This window comes from Gasterosteus aculeatus, chromosome 16 (genome assembly GCF_964276395.1).
Source record: "Gasterosteus aculeatus chromosome 16, fGasAcu3.hap1.1, whole genome shotgun sequence".
In the NCBI taxonomy this organism is placed as follows: domain Eukaryota; kingdom Metazoa; phylum Chordata; class Actinopteri; order Perciformes; family Gasterosteidae; genus Gasterosteus; species Gasterosteus aculeatus.
Window position 1 is genome coordinate 13,383,659 of NC_135704.1, and position 19,583 is coordinate 13,403,241.

The window sequence follows — 19,583 nt, forward strand, 5'->3', positions numbered from 1 at the left end:
TGAGCCCCGATGACAGCTGAGGGACTGAGGCTTTCTCTGGCTTGCCCTCGTGGAGACGGGGTCAGTGAAAGCAGGGGGGGTCAGGGAGGGGGTGGATCGGGTGGTCGCCGCAGGGTGGAGGAAATTATGCGGTTCTTTCGTCACTACGCCCTGTCACGATGGCGCACCACTGGCACCAGGAGACAAATATAGACGAAGAATTAGGGAGACAGAATTGGCACTCTTGGCCTTGTCTGGTGTAACTGACATCGACAGCTGAAAGCTCCACTACGTCTCCGTGGTCCCGTGGTTTTACGTCACATCCGCCTTGGGAGTGGTGGTCAGCGCTCCCCCGACCAACAAAGCACCAAATTGAACACAGGTGCCGTTCTGACCAAACTCAGATTGTCAGCGACGGAAATGAACAATGGCTTATTATTAGATCTCCCGGACAACTCTCCCACCACCTGTCCACCTAGAGCCTGGTCCTTTGACAGTTGCTCAAAATGAAGAATTTTGATTAGTTTCTTCTTTCCACAAACTTCTCTTTTTGGGTTTGTTGGTTCTTACTTTTTCCACACTGCGGCATCAATCCGTATATACAAAATGTGTTTCATCACAGCAGTGAAGCCAGATATAAGATGTTGAGTACAACATTCAAACACATATGTCATGTTCTACGTGGCTAAATCACATGCACATTTGTTGAGCATCATTGTATCCATATTTCATTCAAATTGACCCCAAATTCAACCTGATGTTAGATAATATACTTCATCATTTTGGAAACCCTGGGATATATGCTAAATTGCAGGTGACGTTCCTTGTGATGCTTGGCTACACAGCGGTTTCAGATGGAGCCTATGATGACTCCAGCAGAGCGCAGTCACGTATGAGTTATACGCCAACCTCGATAATATTAAACCTGAATAGAAAAAGAGTCTAATCACCATGGAGAAACATATATTGGCATTTTGAAGCTGCTTAAGCTGTCAAAGAGACACATGATTCCTGCAGATCTGGCTTAAAGGATCAAGGTGGATAGAATCATCAAATTAGATGAGACAACCGTTTAGGAGAAGCTGCCTTAAATTACAATACGTGTCAGATCTGCAATGATAATATGTATAATTATGAGCATGAAACTCTTCTCCCTTTTTTTGGAAACCCTCCTCATTTCATTTCCAGTATCTTAGTCCTGACTATTCATTGAAACGTTCATTTCTACCCGACAGGGACTGGTGTTTGATGAGCACCTCCACATTTGATCTGGTCTTCACTTTATTTCCAAAGCCTTCTCCCTCTTTCAGAGCTCAATTTAGGCTTTAATGCTTCGTTTCCTTTGAGGGGCTATTAACGATTAAGTTTCTGCTATTCATCAAATGAGATTATAGAGGTGGAAATGGGCCCAACTTTATTCCTCTTTTAACTTTTTGTATTTTAGTGACACTGTGGTCCACAAGTAAACTTTCACGCCCCTTCCCAATGTTTTCGTGTTTTTGATTCTAGATATGTGGCGTAAATAAGCCCTTCAGTGGGCCGCATTCCGTGTTTGGAGAAGACACACACCCTTCCCACCCGCCATCCAATCCTTACACGGGGGACAGCGTCGGCGGGGGTCAAGTGGGAAAAAAATAGCCTCACATATAAAGGCCCCGGAGGTGATGCTTGCTCCGAGTCCACTCCACGCCGAGCCACACTCCTCGTGTCGTCATACGAACCGGGAATTGCCTGTGCTTTAGGAACGAACAGTTCTTCCACCATCAGCTGACATGGCACCCAAGAAGGACCCTAAGGCGCCCGTCAAGAAGGCCGAGCCCGCGCCGGCACCCGCACCCGCACCGGAGCCCGCGCCCGCTCCCGCAGCGCCCGCCGCTGTCGACCTGTCCGCCGTCAAGGTACGATGACCGTGAACACACGTCACGCAGCCCGCTGCAGGGGGGAGAAAGGGGGGAGGCAGGCCGGGCGAAGGCTGCTGCGGGATTGGGCTGGTGCAAAGACTTTGCATGACAGGAGTCGACCGGCTTCAGTGGTTTTCAAAAGGGTTCTGGATGGCGGGAGGGCGGGTTTTATTTTTTAATTTATATATCACACATTTGAAGGAGGGATGTGACAAATGTCTGCTTCTGCATTGCAGCGCAAATGCAGACCAACCGTAACTCATATCCTCAAAAAAGGATTGGTGGTTGTGCTTAGAATCTAATATTTTTTAATGCACATTAGTTGTAACCTTGCTAAGGCTAGAAGCAAGGAAGTAAACCATTAATTTCACTTTGAGACGATGCATGTGTAGGTAGGTCGTCACAGCAGGCGGCCTGAGGACACTTGATTGAGACGGACGACTGGAACCTTGGACAGCTCTCCGTGGTTTAGACCACGCCCCCTCCCTCCTCTCACCCGCTCCCCTCGGCTCTTTGGATTGGACTTAAAGAATGGTGACGGCCATGCGGGGCTGACACCAAATGTGGACATGTTAATGTAGCTAAAGATGGACCTCCACAGATCGGATGCCACCATGTGAAGTTAATTTTGGCAGAGGGACCAGTTTAATCCTTCTCTAGACCCGATTGATTAGTCTACAATACATGTAAATGGGTGTAGTTGTGCTGTTGATTAGTTGGCATGTACACAACTCTTGCATGTGTTTGTCTTGTAGTAATATGGCTGTTTTGTTTTGGCTTTTAGGTGGAATTCAGTCCGGACCAGATTGATGGTACGTACACCTCATTTTACCCCTGCTACCATGTGACACAACGTGCAGCCCATAAAACTCAATACTTCCTTATATATCTCTTTGCTAATTCTCTGGACATATCCATCTACACTAAAGAGTAAAACAATGTAGATGAAGATGGTCATCTTTGTGCATTTTACATGTGGTAGTAAAATAATATGTCCACGTAGAATGCCTAGTTATACAAGGCAATGTGCAAATCGAGCTTCACCGGGTGGCCAAAGCAAACATCAGGAGAGTTTCCCAACAAATAGAGGCTGCAGCTGGACACCACGTACAGAATGTAGAGTGCTTTTCTTTACTGTTTGATCAAAAGAAAAACCCAGGTGCTATTGGACCCATCTGACCCTTGACAGGACACCACCTGACCACACTCGTCATCTGACCAACTGCTTGTTGCGCTGCAGTCAGCATTCCCTACTTCTACTCAGCTCTCCCACAGAGGGCTTTGGCTTTAAAAGGAGGGGGCTCATATTCTCAGCTATGTTTATCGATTCCAAGGTGGTCTTTTAAAAGAGACCATAGTGCTGCTAAGAGAGACAGAGACAGAGAGACAGCTGCGATACAAATAGTAAGTGGTGACGGAGTGGGGCCGTAGTCAGTCCATAATTGCACAATCTATAGAGACATACTTGCCTTGTTAAATGTCGCCCTTGCTCTATGTTTCCCTTGTCAGGCTGTGTAGGGAAGCTGCCTCCACCTGGTGGCAGGTGTGCAACAGCAACAGCTATTCTTACTGAAATGTGGGGAAAACACATTTAACATGCATAATAGAACACTGTAATGTTATTAAGTATTTTTATTTTGTGTATCCCTTGAAAATAAGATACAAAGAATTCATGTGTTTCAGATACCTTTGAATGACTCGGTAATATCTATATAAGGAGCGTCACAATGTACAGAAGCCCAGAATTGACGGACCCAAACCCGGGCTCTAGATTTTAGGCAATTTGCATTATTCCGTAGTTCTCCTGCACCTGGTTCATGGTAAAAACTTGGGATCTTCAACCTCACTGCTGAATGCAGCCAAATCAATTATTATACACATATAATAACACAAATCTCATATCATATATACAGCTATCAATGAATCTAATACTATGACACTTAACAAACAAAAAAACGGAATGAGTTGATTGGATGAGCCACCTGCCAGTTCACCCACCCGCCTGCACATATTCTGTTTACTCATTGCTCATTAACAGAATCCTCTGCAAGCTGCTAGCCTGACGGCTGTCAGTACGATCAAGAACCAGGTTCTTTGTTTACGCTCATTATGGGTGGCTTTTGAGGGAGATGGGTGCGCCGTGACAACTTTCTTGTTAGATGTAGAGACTTTTAGAGCTTCTGCAGCTGGCTGCTTTCATCAGAAAGAAGTCGACGACACTGTTGTGGGGTTTTTCAGTTGGATGATTTCTTTTTACTACTAGTTTCTCAAGAACACCAACACTGCCTCCCAAAATGTGAAATGCTACTGGATGATTTAAAGTCCCTCAAGCAGTTTTCTAAATAAAATATGGTACTGTAAAAAATGATGACATTACAGGGCTCAGCAGGCCTCTGCACACTGAATACCTTTCACACGGACAATTAATCCTGGATTCATTTAGGTGATTATATCCTCTTCTCCTCCACTCTGCAGACTACAGGGAGGCCTTCGGTCTGTTCGACAGGGTGGGCGACAACAAGGTGGCTTACATCCAGATCGCCGACATCATGCGCGCTCTGGGACAGAACCCCACCAACAAGGAAGTCGGCAAACTGCTCGGAATGCCCTCCGCTGAAGGTAAAACATATTTAAAGCATGCTTGTTTTTTCATTTTTTCAACCCATCGGTGCAACAATACCTCTCCTCCAGTGAAGATTGGTCTGACTGTATATTTATTTAGTCAGGTTTTTATTAAAAAATGTGCCTGATAATATCCTTTAAAAAGCAGAGAACTGTTCTCTTGTGTCCTTTTGATCTGGTATTTGCCTACAGATAGGTGTAAATCTGTGTACCCTTTATACCAAGATAGCACCATGATGCTCGAGCATTACTGACCGAGCCAGTGTCAAAAAAATCTGCATCAGAATTATAGGTGAGGAGGCAAGAAAAACACAAAACAAATATCCGAGCAAACTTAAACACCCGTAAATAAGCATCACCTGCAGTAGAAGGGGGGAGGTGTGCAACCGAGACGGTTTTGTCAACAACGTGACGATCGTTGTCTCAAACCTTCCTGGCTGGTCGACGTCCGGATGGAACCGACTGTAATTGTCTCTCTCTTCTCCACGCAGACATGGCCAGCAAGAGAGTTGATTTCGAGGGATTCCTTCCCATGCTCCAGAGCATCATCAACAGCCCCAACAAGGCGGGATTCGACGACTACGTTGAGGGTCTGCGCGTCTTCGACAAGGAGGGCAACGGCACAGTGATGGGCGCTGAGCTGCGTATTGTCCTCGCCACACTGGGTGAGTCAGGCCCAGGGCTCTGCGCGGGTTTACGTGCCAGCGTGGGTCACCGTGTGCGTTATTAATACCGCTCCCGTCTCCCTTCACAGGAGAGAAGATGAATGAGGCTGAGATTGATGCTCTCATGACAGGACAGGAGGATGAGAACGGCTGTGTCAACTACGAGGGTGAGCCCCAGCTTAGAGGATTACGATTTTCACCTTGACATTTAATTCGAAGGTTATCGGTCACTCTCCTTATAAGAGGAGAAAGATGTCGTGCAGCCATAACATGGCAAATGTTCCACTCTTTAACTAAATGTCTCAATAATGAGTGCACGACATTAATGAAAGTGTTGCTCATGAAGCAGGGCTAACACGACGGTCGCGGTCAACGTATAGACTGTTTATGTTATTTGTAGCTGTGGTCACTGCAATTCTGACAAATCTTTTAACCTTGGTGATCAGATAAGGAACCTCTCGTTCTCCTCGCTCATGCATTTCCCTTTCTCTTCTTTCCTCCCTTTGTGCTGCGCTGGTCTTCATCTGCAGCCTTTGTCAAGCACATCATGTCCGTGTAAGGACCCCGCCACTGCGGTGGTGAGCATCGTATGTGCAGACCCCACGGTGTCGGGACATCCACTCGCTGTTTCCTGCGCCACCTGGGAAGCAGGGGAACAAAGGACTATGAGATGTCATTTCCTGAACCCTTCTTTAGTTTTGTTCTACATTTTATTTTTATTTTTTTTCCATCCGGTGCTTCTTTTTTTTTTTTCTCTCTCTCTCTCTCTCTCTCTCTCTCCTCCCGCTGTTCGGCAAGACTTCCTGATTTCCCCCGAGATTTCCTCATTTTCACACACAAGTCACCGTGTCTCTTTGGGGATTTCTGGTATCACTGGTTTGCAAAGTGGAGCAGTGATGGAGGGGTTGATGGGATAATGATGACCCACCCCCCCCTCCTTTCATTTGGAGCCTGGACGACTCCATCTGCCAGTGAAGAGACAAGTTTGCCCCAGGACTGGCCATAAAAATTAACACACTCCTTACCCGAGCCATCCCTAGGTCTTAACTTATTGTATCCTCTGCCACAATAAACCTTTCACAAACTCCTATTATATTTCCAAATTTCTGACTCTATTTATCTGATGCTTAATTAATTCAATTTCTTTGTTAAAGTGGTAGTTTTACATTTATGGAAATACGGGTACAATTATATGAAAAGATGTTTACCCCTCTCAAGTCTGTCATACAGCTAATAGTCAATTAGCTTAGCATTTGTTTTTGTTTTTTTAGGTTAAAGAAATTAGATGAACTGTATTGATTATAGACATCTTCTCATCTGACTCAGAAAGAAAATAAAGACCTTTCCAAAAATGTAACTTCTGATCAATAACAGTATTTCTTGTAATCCAAATAGAAAACAGATGGGCAGTATCACTTTTTGTCTTTTTTTATTGTCATTAATGATTGTAACTAGTGTCATATCAACAAGAGAAAAACTGCGTACATCTACTTGACTTTTTAAATACATTTACAGTTGCTGGGGGTGGAGCAGAAGGCAGGGAGCGGGCACATTTAGATGGGCTATGCAGAAAAAACACAGTAGCAAACAAACATTTGCGGGTGAGGGCAGTAATTGGGCCGGAGGCAAGATACACAACAAATGTCCAAAAAAGAAACTAGATCACCCAAACACTTTTCCCAAACAGATGTAACGAACTCCGAGCTCCCTCGGCCGTCTTGCTTTACAGCTTGAATTGTCTTTTTCAAAAGATTTTTTTAACCCCTCTTTCATCTTCCACACATTGCAACAAAACATCCAGATACGGTAGCATATGTTGTAAAACGGCATTGGATCTGCACCAGGACGCACACACAGAAAGATTTCAGAGAAGCCACATCTTCTGCTAAACTGTGGTGCAACATCAGCCTGTGTGAGCAGAGCAACGTTTGCACCGTCCAATGTCTGCAGCTTGAAAGACTTTTAGCTGTAGGTTTGTGGAATTAGCTCCAATGTTTAATACTGTTCTGATGTTTAAACAGGCGTCTATATTGAACTTCTGAGCAGGCACAAGTGCACGATGCTCCTCAACAGGACCGAGATGCACTCCTTAGCAACACCAAATCAGCTGTCTGACATTGTCACCAAGCATTACGCTGTAAACAACTAATAACTACAAAACATGAACTTGTTTAATCCCTATCCCATAATCGGAAATAACATACTAAATTTTTTTTTCAATTACAAAATAGCCTCTTTTAATATTTGAATCAATACATGCTTGTCATAACATGATCTAGTTATCGCAGTAATGCAATTGTACATGTAGTTTTATAGCCATATTGTCACTTCCTTTTAAAATGTTTTTAGGACATGTAGATGGCAGAGAACTTGAATCTTTATACATGTTTCTATATATATTTAAATATATTGTATATTGGATGACAAGAATGACTTGCAGTACGGATGCTTGGTTTGTTAGGGGGTTTGGCGTCCATGCACATTCACCGAGCCAGAGCAACACGTGCTGCATGGTGTGCCGGCCACATTACTTCTTACTTGATGTAGAAAAAAGGCTGTAGCTTCACCAAAACACTGATCCAGGACCAGTTAAGCCAATACCTGGTCCCCCGCTTGTTATGTACCACTACATCTACGACCAGTGCTCAGACTGAACTATTCTACTGAATGTAATATCATTCAAAAAAGAGAGAGGCCAACTAAATTAATCAGAAATAGCATATTTTTTAAAAATAAAGAAGAACAAAGTACAGTAGCTCCTAATTTGAGTCTCTACTTAAAGTGGAGTGATGGATCTTGAAGTGGAGATAAGCTGAGGTTGGCTTCGGGTCGGCAGGAGTAGGCAGAAGAGTTTTGAGGGATCATGGTGAGGATGTCCTGGGTGCAGAGCAGGTATCCAGAGGCCCAGTGTTCACAAACCCTGCTCGGCCAGAGCTGCAGTGACATCCTCGGCAAGGGTTGCTAACTGAGGCGACTCCAGCACGTTGAGACTGCCGCAGGATGATGGGTTGCTGTCCCGATGGTGCTGGGGGGAAACCAGGCTGGACAGGCCTGGTGACCGAACAATGGTCTCAGCTCCGTGGTCCACTCGTGCTGTGGCGTGGTCACGGAAAATCTGCCCGTGGCTCTCAATCTATCTGACACGGGTAACGTGAAGTAGATGTGGATGCGGAAGAAGAGATAAGAAGAGACAAAGATTATTTCTTGTATCGTGTCTAGGGTGGTCAGCTTTAGAAAAACTCCCAATAGAACTGTGTTAAAACATACTTATACTAGTACCACAATCTCCCAAAAACCTTTTAAATCATGGAACTGCACAGAGGTGACTCTCACCGTGACGCGGCTTCCACCAGGAGCGTGCTGAGCGTTATCCAGGGAACCCACCTTGGCTTGGGCTTTGTCTTTGAAGTCTAACTTCACAGTCTCTATGCGCACGTTACCCCCCCCTGGGGAGAAGAAATGAAAGTGTAAAAAGTGTACAGGGGCAGAAACTTTGGTTTATGTTGAAGGAAAAGTCAAGTTGGTTGGAGGTTTGCTTTGAACGAAAACCCTTGTGTGTTGAAACAGATTTCATTGGCAAAGTGAATGCGTAATGTTGTAGTGGAAGAGCAGGCATGCTCAGCAAGCACTCGGTGAATACAAGGTCATACAGTGGATCGACAGCGGGGGACCAGAAGATGGTGCTGCAAGACCTAAAGTAGTCATCACAACGTTATTGGGGTGGTTCTTAGGTGCTTTAAGTGCTTTATTAACATCAGGCCTGCAGTGTTTTTGGAACAAAGATAATGTTATTGCTTTCAACAGACATAACTTGGAGGGCCGGTTCTCCCCCCAAAAATAGACCAGACCAGTCGTCCGCGCAATATTCAGCACGTGCAGTCCCGAATTCAAAAATGCGTTGCGTTTGTCTCAAGAAATCAGACTAAACGTGAGCTTTGATGCGTAATATGCTAAAGGGGTCAGGTCGCCTCAGTTCCTCTCAACAAGTGCCGGCTGATTACCTGGCCGATGGTGGATGTTGTCAAGAGAGCCACACTTGGAAGTCACGTGGCTCAAATCAATCTTCTTGTTCTGTATCATCACCTGGAAAAAGCAAAGTCAGGGAAAGACAAGGTTAGAGCTCCCAGTTTGCATGTGGATATAAACCCCCAATGACCTCAACTCTCAATTACAGAGAGAGATGTAGTATGTGGGATCTGCACTAAACTGCAGCTGCTGTTTGAAGAAAAGGACTGGGAATTAGAGGCTGCCTTCCAACACGGTGATATCTAATTGCATGTAATTATTTGAAAAAAGGCATGAAAGCAAGAGGAGAATACAAGTGACTGTTAAATAACAGTCTTTAAATATTTATGGTAGTGCAGAACTGCTGGTGTATATTACACCAACCAAACCAATGGGGCTATAACTTGTTCTTGAACGTGAACATTTTTGGAGCATAAACATATTGGGAAAAACCTGTTGAATAAACACCATAACAGTGAGGGAAACAGTAAAGAAGGAATGCATGGGGGGGGGGGGCAGCCACAGCAGGAGAGAAAGTAAGAAGATGCTGTTATGTGAAACGGGATCTAAAGAGGAAGCCACGCAGATGATATGTGAAGGTTAAGCCGATGAGACCGGAGCAAAACAGACCAAGTCTTAGACAGGCAGCACAACGAACGGGAGCAGATAGAACCGGTCCTCAGAGGAACCACTGGGACGCGCCTCTGGTCAGCAGAAGAGGACAACGGGAAAAGTGAGTCGATGCCCGAACGAGCCACGTGACGAACCACTGACACAAAGAACACTATGCAAAACAAGCCGCTTCATCTCCCGGGTGTTTCTGACACACGCATAACACTGGCAGAGATCTGCAGCGTGAGCTTCAGGACAGCAAGCGAGATGACGTCTGTGTCAGCGTGGGTGAACATCATGCTGCAGGTTGGCTCGTCCCCCCAGCGAACATATCTTTATGAAGATATTTATCAGTATAACACTGTATTGTTGGAATATTTTTCATAGCTATGATTATAATGACATTATCTAAATCAAAACACTATTTCATGACTTATATTTTGCAATTTTCATAAGAGAAACTATGGTTATTATTTTTGTACTACAAGTTGAAAGGACTTGACAGTCCGCTCTGACGTATAACATATATAGACCTGCATCTTTTCATGCCCTCATGCGAGAGGAGCGGATTGATCTCCCAACTTGATAAATGTACATGACATTTTAACGTAGAAAGCACCCAATTATGAATTTTTCATCTTTCCGTCTGCCTCTCACCCTTGATAGTTACACTACGATGTCATTTCGTCTCCAAAAGCTAAAGGGATCAATTCAAGGGATAAAACTCATCCACAAACCCTCTGTTCTTAGCCTTGCCTTAGGGTTGCCCAGTAGATACTGAAATAAAAAACAGGACTTATCCAACACATTTTTATAAAACTAATGAATTTGTTGAGTCCCATGAAAATGTCATCTCAATCTCATGCTCGCAGGCTTTTTTTTCACCTTTTCTAAATCTCGTTGAAGGAATATGATACACATGTCTCTGTGTTCCCAGTAACCGGAGTTTTAAGATAAATAACAAGATGTATGAGGACAATAGGCCATCCGGCTTTGAAAAAGATCATCAACTTTAGCTTTAGATCATCAACTTTCTGACTAATGTATCATAAAAGTGATCACAAAAGGGATCGCAATCAAAACATGAATAACAGGGATCAGTGGGAGTTTTTAAGCCTCCCCCAATCATAGTAAATATGATATCAGAGGTACAATGTTATCAATTGCTAGAGGACAGATGTGACTGTCTAAGATCATCGCATGACAAAAATCTGTACTGGAGAATGCCACGTTGATAAAGAGGGTGAGAACCTGCATTGCTGCACTGAAGTGTGACTAAACAATAAACTATAAAGCGAGGAGGAAAAGGAAAAGAAAAAAGGCTAAAACACTAAAAGAAACACATTACAACAACAGGAGGCAGACATAAACACAGAGACAGTGGACTCACGTTTCCACCTCCTGCCGTGTGGCCCCGCCTCTCCAAGGACCCACACCTAGACTGAACGTGGCTATAGTCCAGCTTAACATTGGGGATGAGAACCTGCAGGGTGGAGGTGAGGAATGAGGAAGGACAAGGCCGCGCCTCTTCGCCATGGCACGTCATTTGAAAATATCTCTCAAAAAGCTTGAATGGGACTCTCTGTGTCATCCGGTGACTGTTCAAGCTGATTGTCCTTACTTTAAATAAAATGACCACCAGTTAACATCCGACAAATGACGGGGGAATACAAAAGCAAGACATCTGAATTAATTTGCTGAATTGCCATACCAGCGTCTGGTCTCTGGGAGCTTTTTACCAAACACATGACAACACGCAAAATGTGGCGTACTACAAGATTACACGCAAAACTAAACAAAGACAAATGTCCGTAGTGATTTTGGTGGTGACACTTGCTACTTATTTACACCCCGCCATGGAGAAGTCTAGCCACAGTTATTGGATGGAGCTGGTCGGTCATCAAGTGACTCGCTCCAGGGCAGACGGGTACATACATTGCCTCCACGGGGAGAGTGCTTCAGATTATCCTGGGAGCTGCATTTTGTCAGTAAGTGAATGAGGTCCAACTTCTTGTTAAAAATATGAATCTATGGAAAAATACAAAGAGATTATGGGCCTCATGCATGGATACTTAACTCAACTGGAAAAAAGAAAAGATAAGAGGATACTGATTTATAATGGAAATATAAAATATTCCATGCGGATAAATGACACGCCCTGAAATTATTAAATGAATTATGGCTGATTTGAGATTTAAAAGACATTTCCAAAAAAAGTCTAAAAACACCTCCTGAACTACAATTTTCTCACTAATTTTCACCTCCAAGAGCAGGCGGATCAAACAACACTGATTATCATTGCATTCCCATCATGGTTAAATTGATAAATATATATAAATATATACTTGGTGTACTTTTAAAAAGACCAAGGTGACAAAGGTCTGGCACTCAAAAAATAATCACAAGGTTCAGGCAGAACTTAAACATCTAATCTACAAAGCAAAAGCTGTGATTGGCTCGATTGACCACACGAAGGGTTCATGCAACAGCTGTCCAAACAACTCCTGCTGCTAATCTGTTGATTGACTACATTAAATATTCAATTTACTCTCAATTAATTAAGTAACGTGAAATGTTTATTCATGAGTAATTTTCCTCATTATATCTAATTTTGCACACTCTTTACCGAGCTCTATTAAACACATGGTGACGTAATTAGCAGTGCTCAGATGTACCAGCAGGTCTTGGGTCCAGGTCACACCGTGTGCCGCCGACAGGCAGAGAGTAACAGAGATGAGGCGAAGCACGGACTTCCAGATCCAAGAGGACTTGTCTTTGGCCTCTGCTGGCGTATTTTGGTCCTTGTGCTTCTATGAGGACAACCATCGGATAGGTCAGTGTCCAGGGAAAGGACTGATATGGGCTGGGGGAGGCTTGGATAAGGAACTATACAGACTGTGGAGCTGCAAGGAACTAACAGAGGTCAGGAGAGGATTGTTGCTGTTGTAACGTAAATATTGCGCCACGATTCAAGCTTTGACCATTCCTGCGGCTAACAAAGGCTAATAAAGGGTAATGAAGGCTAAAAAAGACCCAAACCCACTCGATCGTTTAAAAAAAGAAATCAGGAAATGGGTTTAAGGTATGACTGCATTTCTGCATTTCATATTATGTCTTTCTTGTGTCTACCATGGGTCATCATTACTTTCCCACTGACACATGAGCGCTCTCTGCTGGGCCGCCATGCAGCATGTGACCAGTCTGCAGCGAGCTCCACACACGAGGCGCGTGTCCGCTGAGCACTTGAATAAACGGGTAGTCGCAGTGAAAACCAGATCAAATGTGTCTGAATTCAAACCCAAGGGAGAGGGCACAACTGCTACACGTGGCTAACGAGCCTCATCCAGTGGCCAATGAAACATCCTTATGAGCTATTCATCTCTGTAAGGTCATTTAGACGTTTCACGACACAAGTAGACTGCATGCACCTTATAACAGCATCACTTTAATGTTTAGTTGTGGAGCAAATCAGTGATTATACATTCCTCTCTAAGATTTTTAAATCTTCCTATGAGTCAAAAAACAGCAGCCTTTGGGTGTGTCTCCAAACCTCTTTATGAATCTCATTAAAAACATATGCTTTTAAAAAACTTGAGTAATCCAATCAACATATCATAAAGCCCTGACTATATTTTTACTCTGTGTCATTTGGTTTGTGGCCAAAGAGAAGCTGGGAAATCGGTGTACTGCTTCCCAGTTTAATACACACACACACAAACACGGGGCTGTGGGGGAAGACATTAAATATTTTTCTGATATATCGACTGATATATTGACAAGAAGTGCTGCGTGTATCTATAGAGTAGGTGAGCTCGTTGCAGGACAGACTGTGTAACAGAGGTCAAAACGTGCGACATGTTCACAACTAAACAGACGCACACGCAAACAAGGGACACAAATTCCACCTCAAGCGATGGCCAACCTCTTCCACAGCCACAAAACTATTACAGCTCAGACACGCTCGCAATGCATCAGGTGACCACCTTTGGCTGCATGCCCACCCTTCCCCCGCATTGTCTTTGGAAAAACAAATTATGAGCTGGCGTGCTTGCACACCTAAACACACGCGCAAACATGCACAGATTAGATGACACCACTTAGGCCCTTTCTCCGGCAGATGACAGTGGGCGATGACAGCGGGCGTTTGGAGCCGGGTCTCTCCCTATATCTGGTGTCTGGACTGCAGCGTAGAGAACTGGCAAGTCATAAAGATGTCAACAAGTGGAGGCTTGTGAGGGCTGATTGATACAGACACGCCGTTTTGTTCACCATTCGTCCTCTTGCAGCGCTGACTGTGTGTCAGACTGGAACACAATATTTGTCCAACTGTAGTGGGACGTGCACACGGCCAAACACTACAAAGAAAACAGTCTCTAAGTGCTGCCTTCAGGATAAATACTTCAGACTCAGGGTTCACTAATTACTGCAACACACAGGACTCTCTCAACAGTAACCACAGCTCTCTCCAATTTTACAAATGACAGAAGTAACATAATCATACATGTGAGACCACTTGCAGCTTCCTGAGGTTTTATAAAGAAATACTACGACAAGTCAGCCACACTGACTGATCGTACTATTTTAATCAAATTTGTATTAAAGAGGATTACTTAAAGGAGTTTAAAGGTGCTCTTTAATATTCATAAATCATCAAGGCCTTGGGAACTTGGGTATTTCTTTCTGTTGGACTAGCTTTTCCTACATTTAAAGCCTTTTTGGATTAATTCCTTAATTTTTGTGTTTTTTTTTCACAAAATATCATTCTTTGTTAAATCATCGTCCTTTTAAACTGGTGAGTCAGGAAAGGATAGGCAGACTAACATGGTAAAGGGATAGCTAGAGATTAAATAAAAAGGGGTTCCATGGGAAATAATTAGATCAAGAAGGAAGAAGTCAGAAGAAATCATAAAAAAACACATTTTACGATACAATTCTAACCAAAACATTGAGCGTTGGAAGTGCTACATACAATTGGTATATTCTACAGATTTTTAAGAGTACATAGAGACATGTTTATATTGCAGTCCGCCTCTATTTATTTTTTAATAGCACATAACCTTTTGCAAGGACAAGATCCAGGGTTTGCCCGGTTAGGAGATGAATTAAATTGTTTTTCCATTTCTGCATGACGCACACCAACAACCTATCGAATAACCCTCTTTGAGACCATGACTAAAACATAGACATAAAGGAAAAACAGAATGCATGCAGAACGTAGAGATTGAAATGAATCGCAAAGGTGAAGAAATAAGCAAGCAGGTTCTAGAGGAGCAAAGATTGTGGTGCTACTGAGGAAGAAGAGCGTCACCTGTCCTCCTTTTGGCTGGTACTTGATATTCTCTATGGAGCCGATCTTGGACCGGATGTTTTTGAAGTCGGGCAGTGGCTGGTTGATGATGCGCAGCTGCTTGGGGGTGGTTGCAGGTGACTTGGGCGGGGTGCGGACCACGGCTATCTTCCTCTCCTGGGACATCAAGCTGAGGGAGCGTGGGGTTCCAGCGGTCCTTGAGGACGACGAGTAGCTGGGTGGGGTTCCTGGAGTGATGGCCGTGGAACCAGGAGTGCGCGGAGTGGAGTGGCCGCTGCGAGCCGAACGTGAGCGCACCGATTCTTTTATTGGTGGGGAGGAATGAAAAAAGGATGACGGTTGTAACCAAAAAGAAAGGGGAGGAGTATCGAATAGGTGTAATTTGGGGATTTTTGTTTTTTTAAAAGGAGAAATCAGAAAGTTGTTTATCAGAAATAAATGTGTTTCTCTGTCAAATTGTTACCGAAAATTCCTGTAAATTTATGGTTCTCGCACTTTATTTGAATTAAGTTATTTTATCCTCATTTTATGGTTTTTGTTTGGCAGCCGCCACTGCCAGTCTATTTTACATGGTTATGAATACTCTAGAATAATTACACTATTTCTTCCGTAAAAAAATTTGTCATCATTAGCATAATACTCAAATTTACAGTTGGACTGTTCATTAACAGATAATATCTTTTTTTTACAGAGTTTTGTACATAATTTTAAAAAACAGAAAAAGTATTATTATGTTATTTTTCCGTAAAATTAGGATCTTTTTTTACAGTGTATAATATAGCAATCAATGTTAGACAGTATAGAAAATCCCATCTACCTGTCATGCTATGGGTCCGTCCGGTCCTATGCTCTGCCCTCATCTCTGTGGGAAATGCTAACGGAGGCAAAATAGGGAACGTTTCAGATTAATAAGGCGGATGATGGGGAAGAAAGAAGCAAAGGATGAGAAGCAGATTCAGGGATTCATAAATTCAATCGAGGAAATGACTCATCAGCAATGGTACAGTTTTTGTAGACACTCATACTGGAGGCTGATGTTGGATTTATCTACTTAAATACCAATACTTTGAAAAGTAAGTTGATCAGAGAGCTGCGGCCTACATGTAGGTCTGCGAGGCGCCGTGGAGCTGGAGCTGGTGATGGAGGTGGAGCTCTCTTCGTTGTCATGGTACACCCTGCGACTCAGAATGGAGGCATGGCGCGGCACCGAGGACCTTTTTGCAGGGCTCCAAGACCCACCGTCCTTTTGGGAAACAGACATGAGGTAACTCCTTTGGCCGGCGAGGCTCTGATTCATTTAGTGATGTTCAACAAATGATACACATATGTTTTTGTGTTCTTTCCTGAACGCTCGCAGCTACGGGGCCACTCTGCCATCGACCTACCTCGGCCACGAGTCTCTGTAATACTGGGAGTCTTTGAGGCTCCGCTGAGGATGGGCGAGGTCTATCTAATGAGGCGGCCACTCTGGATATGGAGGCGGGGATCTTTGTTAGTGGCGAATGATGGATGTGGCACTGAGATAGCACAGTGATGAGGCCCGGTGGCGTGAGTGGCATGGCACCGAAATACAGGACACAGGATGACAAAAGAATGGTGAAAATAACAGTGCTGTAACATGCATTATACGTGCACAAGATCACATCTCCTTCGTGGGATGATGAATGGGATAGTAGCATCAGATCTTGTGGGTTCAACATTTCATTACAGCCCTTCACTCCATTCGGGCACGCTCATTGCGAACATGTGAAAATGTTTGAAATGTTTGACATTGAAATGCCAAACAAGAAACATAAAGAAAAAATGGAGAATGTATAAAAGCTAATGCATATATAAAGTTACAACATACACTGTAACAGACTTATTGAAGACTGTAAATAAAATGCTTGAATCGAAAGTGAATTATAATGTGGGCTCAGAGTGGCAGATCCCTCTTACAGTACGCTGTAATGACATGACATTTAAGATACTGTTTTATTTTAGACACAATAACCGTCATCACCATAGTGGAGGATTAAAATGCAGTCACGACCACAGTCGCTGGAGAAATGTCACAGGGTGATGTGAACACCCACTCAGTAAAAAGAAAATGCTCTAAATGGATCTGCCATGTCTACCTCGGCAAAGACCCATTAAACGAGGAAACAATGGCAAACATTTTACATAAAAAGCAAAAGCGACTCACATAAATATTCACAAAATAATAACAGCGGGGTGATACAGAAACGCAATTCCATGGTTTTCATGCAGGGATTAGGGGTTTGACAGACAGACGGGGGGCAGCACTCGCGTAAACAATATGTAATGTGTTTATCTGAATAGATGATGTGTTTCTCTGCAAGTCACAATAGAAAATATAGACAAGCTTTTAATAAGACTAAATTCCTATGATAACTATTCTGCCTAATTGATGTGGTGTTTATTGTTTTCGAGTCACTAAATACGCAACGCAAGGCAACATGTGTATTAGTTTCATTATAGTAGCAAGAGGTAAAGATTGAATATCGGTTTTCAGAGCGTAATACAATGCCTGTAAACGGTCCACAGCATGTTCATGTTTAACAGCCCTCCTTCTCCAAAACTCTTACCAAAAGGACAACAAAAAGCTGCGGGACGGCAGATCTAATGTTAGACACTCCAGTTTCCAAGAGACAGCGCTATCAGTCGCTGACGTTTAGTCTGGGTTTCTGTCTCCAGGGTTTGCCCTGATTGATGTTTGTTTAATTGCCCCCCCCCCCCCTGCCAAGCGACTAGATTTTCCAGGCCAGTAAAAGCTCACTCCGATATTTCTCATTCTATCATTGGGCTGATGCACTGTACTCACCGATGCTCTGTCGCGAGACTTTCTGGCAACACTCAGAGGCTGACGGGTGTCCAGCAGCCCCTCTGAGAGAGAAACGGAAACAAAAAAGAAATATCACAACCCAGAGAGAATTCACGTATAGACCGTCGGGAGCTTTTTTGTGCTTTAACATTGAGCACATTTGGATGTGTCTGTATGGTCGTAGAAAAATACAACCTATTACCAAACCAGGCATGGAGAGCTATATGACAATATATATTTTTATATATAAGGAAACCCTGCTAAACAGTCTAATTGGGGCATGCAGCAGTACACTGAGCTTCCATCATCAGTGACACAGAATTCAGCCTATGAGGGGAAAATGTGCGAACTGCCTCTTCGACAGGGTCTTTATAGTATCGGGTCCATAGAACGAAACCACAACAGAGTGGGTGGGAGAGAACAGAGAGGTCAGATTTTCTTCCTAGTTATTTCACACCAAACAATCAATCAGGCAACGTTAAAATGATGATAAAATAATTATGAAATATTAGTATATCAATGTGACAGAGCAACAGACCACCATTAAGTCACAGTGAAATTAAAAATGAATGGTTGGAGCTTGTGAGGAAGTTGCATTTTAAGAAGCTTAACACCAGCTGAGAATCTTGTTTTTGCTGAGGTTGCAGCAATGATGTTAAAGCGCACTTCGAGAATGTTCCGCGAATGCTTAAAGCCCAACTTGGTGTTAAGTTTCTCTTAAAAAAAGCGAAAAGACGAAAACAAATGAAATGACATTTACATTTTATTGTGATGAAATACAACAACAAAAGCAAACCATGCTAACCAATAAAACAAACTAGATGACAGAACCAGCTTGAAGCCGACAGTGGAGGCAAGCAGACCAAGGCGAAGAGTCACCTGTGGCTCTCCTTCGAGGACAGGAGTGGTGCTGGGTGGGGCGGGTCTGGCGGGCGTCTGGCCTCATCGCACTCCTCTTAGATGGGGATTTGGTAAGTTCGGCCTTCCTTATCACAGCTACCAGAGGGAACGGGCCGTTGACAAAAGCAGAGACACGACAAAGAGCAGAAGTGGAGACTGAACCCTCTGTAAATATGGACTGCTTTTCAGTGGTGGTATTTGTATTTGTCATATGCTAAAAACAACTGACCCAAAGTCTGCACATCTTTCGGCACAAACAGATGTTTAGAGAAACAATAAATACCAATTTGTTGTACTTCTTGTACTAGGCATATGATGAGGGGTTTAACGACCCTCCAAATCCAAATTGTTTGGTGTTTACTTGACAGTCCTGAGTGTGGTGTCATGCAATACTCATAAATATGATGGGGAACCTTTTTTCTTGGGGATTTCTTCTCGGGGGATGAAGACAGGTTCTTTGCGGAGAGGTTTGCGTTCCGGTGTGGACATTCGGCCCTTAGCCCGTCCTCCTTTGGCCTTTGGCTTGATTGTTTTTTCTTGTTTTTCTGTTTTCCTTTGTTGGGTATGCTTGCTCTGGACCACAGCAGGCTTTTTGACTGAGCTGGGCACCTTTGGCAAAGGCTCGATATGCTCTGTCGCCGTACTCTTATCATCATCTGCAGTGTGGCAAAGGATAAAGGAGAAAGACATGAGACAACATCAATGTGTGTAAGTGAAGCAGAAGAAGAAAGAATTGGGGGTGGAAAGAACAATGACCACAAAATAGA

General features: G+C 43.6%; 2 protein-coding genes across 22 annotated transcripts in view; one reads left to right on the top strand and one right to left on the bottom strand.

Moving 5' to 3' along the window:
* Positions 1–1,573: 1,573 nt before the first annotated feature.
* Positions 1,574–6,257, top strand: myl1 (myosin, light chain 1, alkali; skeletal, fast). Its single transcript, XM_040202545.2, has 6 exons — positions 1,574–1,877; positions 2,665–2,692; positions 4,356–4,499; positions 4,994–5,167; positions 5,257–5,334; positions 5,698–6,257. Exons 1-6 carry the CDS (start codon positions 1,752–1,754, stop codon positions 5,724–5,726), a joined length of 579 nt encoding a protein of 192 aa, XP_040058479.1. The 5' UTR covers positions 1,574–1,751; the 3' UTR covers positions 5,727–6,257.
* A 322-nt stretch (positions 6,258–6,579) lies between these two features.
* Positions 6,580–19,583, bottom strand: part of map2 (microtubule-associated protein 2) — a 56,525-nt gene continuing 43,521 nt past the window's right edge. For 14 of the 21 annotated variants that reach the window (XM_078091355.1, XM_078091338.1, XM_078091337.1 and 11 more), the window contains 11 exons: positions 19,230–19,472; positions 18,796–18,912; positions 17,917–17,978; positions 16,478–16,609; positions 16,194–16,335; positions 15,910–15,966; positions 15,093–15,394; positions 11,175–11,267; positions 9,169–9,250; positions 8,501–8,613; positions 6,580–8,300 (listed from right to left, as the gene is read on the bottom strand). In XM_078091355.1, coding sequence (XP_077947481.1) covers positions 8,079–8,300; positions 8,501–8,613; positions 9,169–9,250; positions 11,175–11,267; positions 15,093–15,394; positions 15,910–15,966; positions 16,194–16,335; positions 16,478–16,609; positions 17,917–17,978; positions 18,796–18,912; positions 19,230–19,472 — 1,565 coding nt within the window. In that variant the 3' untranslated portion in view covers positions 6,580–8,078. Of the gene's footprint in view, positions 8,305–8,500; positions 8,614–9,168; positions 9,251–11,174; positions 11,268–15,092; positions 15,395–15,909; positions 15,967–16,193; positions 16,336–16,477; positions 16,610–17,916; positions 17,979–18,795; positions 18,913–19,229; positions 19,473–19,583 lie in introns of all 21 variants that reach the window. The other 7 variants (XM_078091344.1, XM_078091342.1, XM_078091341.1 and 4 more) reach the window with 7 other exon arrangements.

Coding starts and splice junctions, on each gene's coding strand:
- myl1 (XM_040202545.2), top strand. CDS start 1,752: ATGGCACCCAAGAAGGACCCTAAGGCGCCCGTCAAGAAGGCCGAGCCC. Junction 2,693..4,355: donor CAGTCCGGACCAGATTGATG/GTACGTACACCT, acceptor TCCACTCTGCAG/ACTACAGGGAGGCCTTCGGT. Junction 5,168..5,256: donor TATTGTCCTCGCCACACTGG/GTGAGTCAGGCC, acceptor CTCCCTTCACAG/GAGAGAAGATGAATGAGGCT.